A 3,513-nucleotide genomic window follows, 5' to 3' on the forward strand; every position below is an offset into this window, starting at 1 on the left:
AGCTATATTGTTTAAAAATGAATAAGAATACTGTTTTGTTATTTTTGTTATTTGATATATCAAAATCTATATGCGTTTGTTTGTTTTAATATTTTAGGTAAAAGTGTTTACTGAGTGACAGGATGTCTACAAAATGAGTAAGTATGGGTGTAACTCACCAATATGACACTGTAGTTTCACTGGAAGGACATTTAGCAACACACAAACCTGTGTCTAAGTGAAGTTTTCAATGCCATTTTTGCTTATTATGTATCATGCTACCTCTGGAACTGCATGTCACATATAAAAGTTTTAATGTACTTCCGCTAAAACTTGGAGAACATCATTCTAACCAGGTGTGAATGTGGTGTAAATATATAAAAATATAAGTGCTATAACCTTTGCACAGCCATTATATGTTGTATTTTTTCTCAATGTTAAATTTAGCTAAAAAACAGTAGTTGTGCAACAGTTGTTCAATAAACTCTGAAGAGGTGTTCTCTGGTTGTCTGTAGACTTTTTCACTTAGAAAACTTAGAAAATCAACAAAACATAATCTGACTGGGGTACACAAATGTCTGTATACAACTGTATATTTAATTGCTCAGAAAAACACTAATATTAGAATAAATTCAAATAATATATACAGTACTGTGCCAAGTCAGAGACCATGCCTCATTTATTTCATTTCCATTTAGCAGAAAATTACACAGAATCTCCAACAACTATATATCAGATTTTTTTTAATAAGTGTGTCCACTCTTTGCCTTTATGAAAGCTTCCATTCTTCTGCTTCTACTTCATGATGGTTTTTGACTGTATTCAAAATGAAGTTTTAACTATTGTAAACTGTTCTTTGTCAACATGTGCTTTTCCGGTAGCTTTTAAAACTGAAATACAGATCCTTGGTTATAAAACTCAAAAATGCTTTCTGAGAAGCTCGGTTCTTTAGCTCCCTGTGTTTAATCTAAGAGTCTGAGCTCTGTTTTATACTGCATGAAAACACAGTTACTAAAGTAGCTATTTATCGTTTGAGAAATATCACAAAGGTCAACTGTTTCTATCTCGGAGTGACGCTCAGAAACATGCATTTGTTACAGAGTTGATTACTGTGATGCTCTTCTTACTGGGCTTCCTAAGAAAATAAAACAGCCTCTACAACTCATACAAAATGCAGGAGCACAGATCCTAACAAAAACAAAACAGAGACATCATATCACTCCCATTTGAAAGAACTGCACTGCCTACCAGTCTCTTTCAGAATAGATTTTAAAGTTCTCGTTCATTATGTTTCTAAACTGTGGAACTCAGTTCCACAATTAGACAGTCAAGCTCAGTGCTCACTTTTAAGAAACATTTATCTTTTTAGATAATTTTAGATAATTAAACTTAGCATTTAATTGAAAAATATGGTATTTATCTTTTTAATTATTTATCTGCCATTGTGTTTTTAAATTTAGACTTACAATTTATTCTGCCTGTTAAGCTTTGTCACCTGTCTGTGAAGCACTTTGAGCTGCCACCAGTATAAAAAGTGCTGTATAAATAAACCCCAGTAATAAAAATAATAATAATGATTATTATTATTATTATTATTATTATTGTTATCAGGAGACTTGCTTTCAGTTTTTCAAAGAAATCTGCAGGGATATTAATACACATCTCAGATGTCCAGTTTCAGCATCCTAGTGCAAACATTCTTCTTCTTTTGTTTTTTTTTTCTATTTCCTTTTCTCAGTAACAGCTTCTTGACAGCTACACATCCTGTCAAAGTGCTGAGTTGTCTTCTTACAGTGGAAGGATGGATAGAAACATCTGGGGGCCTTTCAGATTAGAAGCAAGAGTGAAGCTTATTTTCTCCTCTCTCTCAAAGAGCTGTTTATCTGATGGTGACAGTTTTAGTGGTCTACTAGGTCTCGCACAGTTGTTAGGAGGTCCTATAGACTTATCATTTGATTTTCCCTTCCTTATGCAAAAGAATTATCTTATATCTAATCTCTGCTAAAAAATTAATATCTACACTCCCAGAAAAAAGCTACGAAACTGTCACTGGGTGGTATCCTCAAGGGTACATTTCAGTACCACCTCGGTAACATAATTGTACCATATTCCATTTAAATTATATTTTTTAAGTTGAACTGACTCCACACACAACATCTCGTCTCCAGGCTTTTTATTTTATTGTTGTTTTAAAACTTATGCTTATGCTACTAACTTAGGCTATGAAAACACACAAATATGTACTTTTCCCCTGGAAAAAAATATTTAAGGTAAAAAATAAACCTTAAATCAACTGTTGTACCTTTGAGGGAACATTTATATTGTTTGTACCTTGATGAACGAAAAATGTACCTGCACAGAACCTTTATTTCTACATGATTGCTGTTTTGACTGGATATTAAATTAATGAAGGGTGGTCTTTTGCAAAGTACTGTATAGGCTATATAAAGTCTACATCTACGCATATCTGAATCCAAAACTATTTAATTTTCTTTCCTTTACTAATAAAACGACAGTTCTCGCCAATGTAACTGCACCAGTCAGCAGTGGGAGTAAAGCCAATCACCTGCTGAACCTCACTATATTTTTCCGCTCTGTGATCTGTGTACTTGGTGTCATTGGGAACGGACTGGTCGTTTACGCAACAGGCTTCAAAATGAAGAAAACGGTCAACCCCGTCTGGTTTCTCAGCTTGGCACTGGCTGACATTCTCTTCACAGTTTCTCATCTTTGACATAGTCAACATGTCCCAAAATTCTGATTGGCCCTTTGGTGATTTCATGTGCAAGTTTTACAGCTTGGTCTCTGTGCTTAACATGTTTGCTAGCATCCTCCTACTCGCAGCCATCAGTCTGGACCGGTGCCTGTCCACATGGCTGGTTGTGTGGGTCCAAAACAAAAGAACACTTTTTAAAGCTAAGATCTCCTGCTTCTTCATATGGTTAGCATCAATATGCTGCAGCCTTCCTTAGTTTATTGAAGACAGGCAGACATCATATTGCGCACAAGACCTTGACTTAGCAGCTTACAAATGTTGTGTAATTTTCCGTTTTGGGATTCCTCATCCCGCTCCTTATCATCACAGGTTCCTACATGGCCATTGGTGTACGTGTAAGACACCTCAGACAGAAGACACTGAAACCCTTTAGAACAATAGTCGCTGTGATCCTGGCCTTCTTCTGCTGCTGGCTTCCCTTTCATATTTACCTTTTCATTGATTTGTGGGCTCATGAAACAAGATTGAGAAACAAAGAAGTCAACCTTGATGACTTTAAGGAAGTTATAGACACTGTGGGACCCTTCATTGTCAGCCTAGCCTTCTTCAATAGCTGCCTGAATCCCATTCTGAATGTGTTCATATGTGAGGAGTTCATGGCGAAGCTCAGGCGGTCCTTTGTGGCAGTGTTTGAAAGCGCCTTCGCTGAGGAGCATCTAGCCCTGCTGGTATCTCAGTATTCTATCAACCATCGCAAATCCAGCTCAGCACTTAATCTTCAGAAGGTGACTCCAACCATCAATAAGCAATCTGAATGA

At 36.2% G+C, this 3,513-nt stretch overlaps 1 protein-coding gene across 1 annotated transcript; it reads left to right on the top strand.

The window, feature by feature from the left end:
- Positions 1-2,392: 2,392 nt before the first annotated feature.
- On the top strand, positions 2,393-3,513 carry LOC118826325 (C3a anaphylatoxin chemotactic receptor-like; the record flags this gene model as incomplete). Its single annotated transcript, XM_036597268.1, is given in 3 exon segments — positions 2,393-2,697; positions 2,699-3,025; positions 3,027-3,513. Coding segments are annotated over 3 exon segments (1,119 nt in total), but the record flags the coding sequence as incomplete, so codon positions are not given.

This window comes from Colossoma macropomum, unplaced genomic scaffold (assembly GCF_904425465.1).
Source record: "Colossoma macropomum unplaced genomic scaffold, Colossoma_macropomum, whole genome shotgun sequence".
NCBI lineage: Eukaryota > Metazoa > Chordata > Actinopteri > Characiformes > Serrasalmidae > Colossoma > Colossoma macropomum.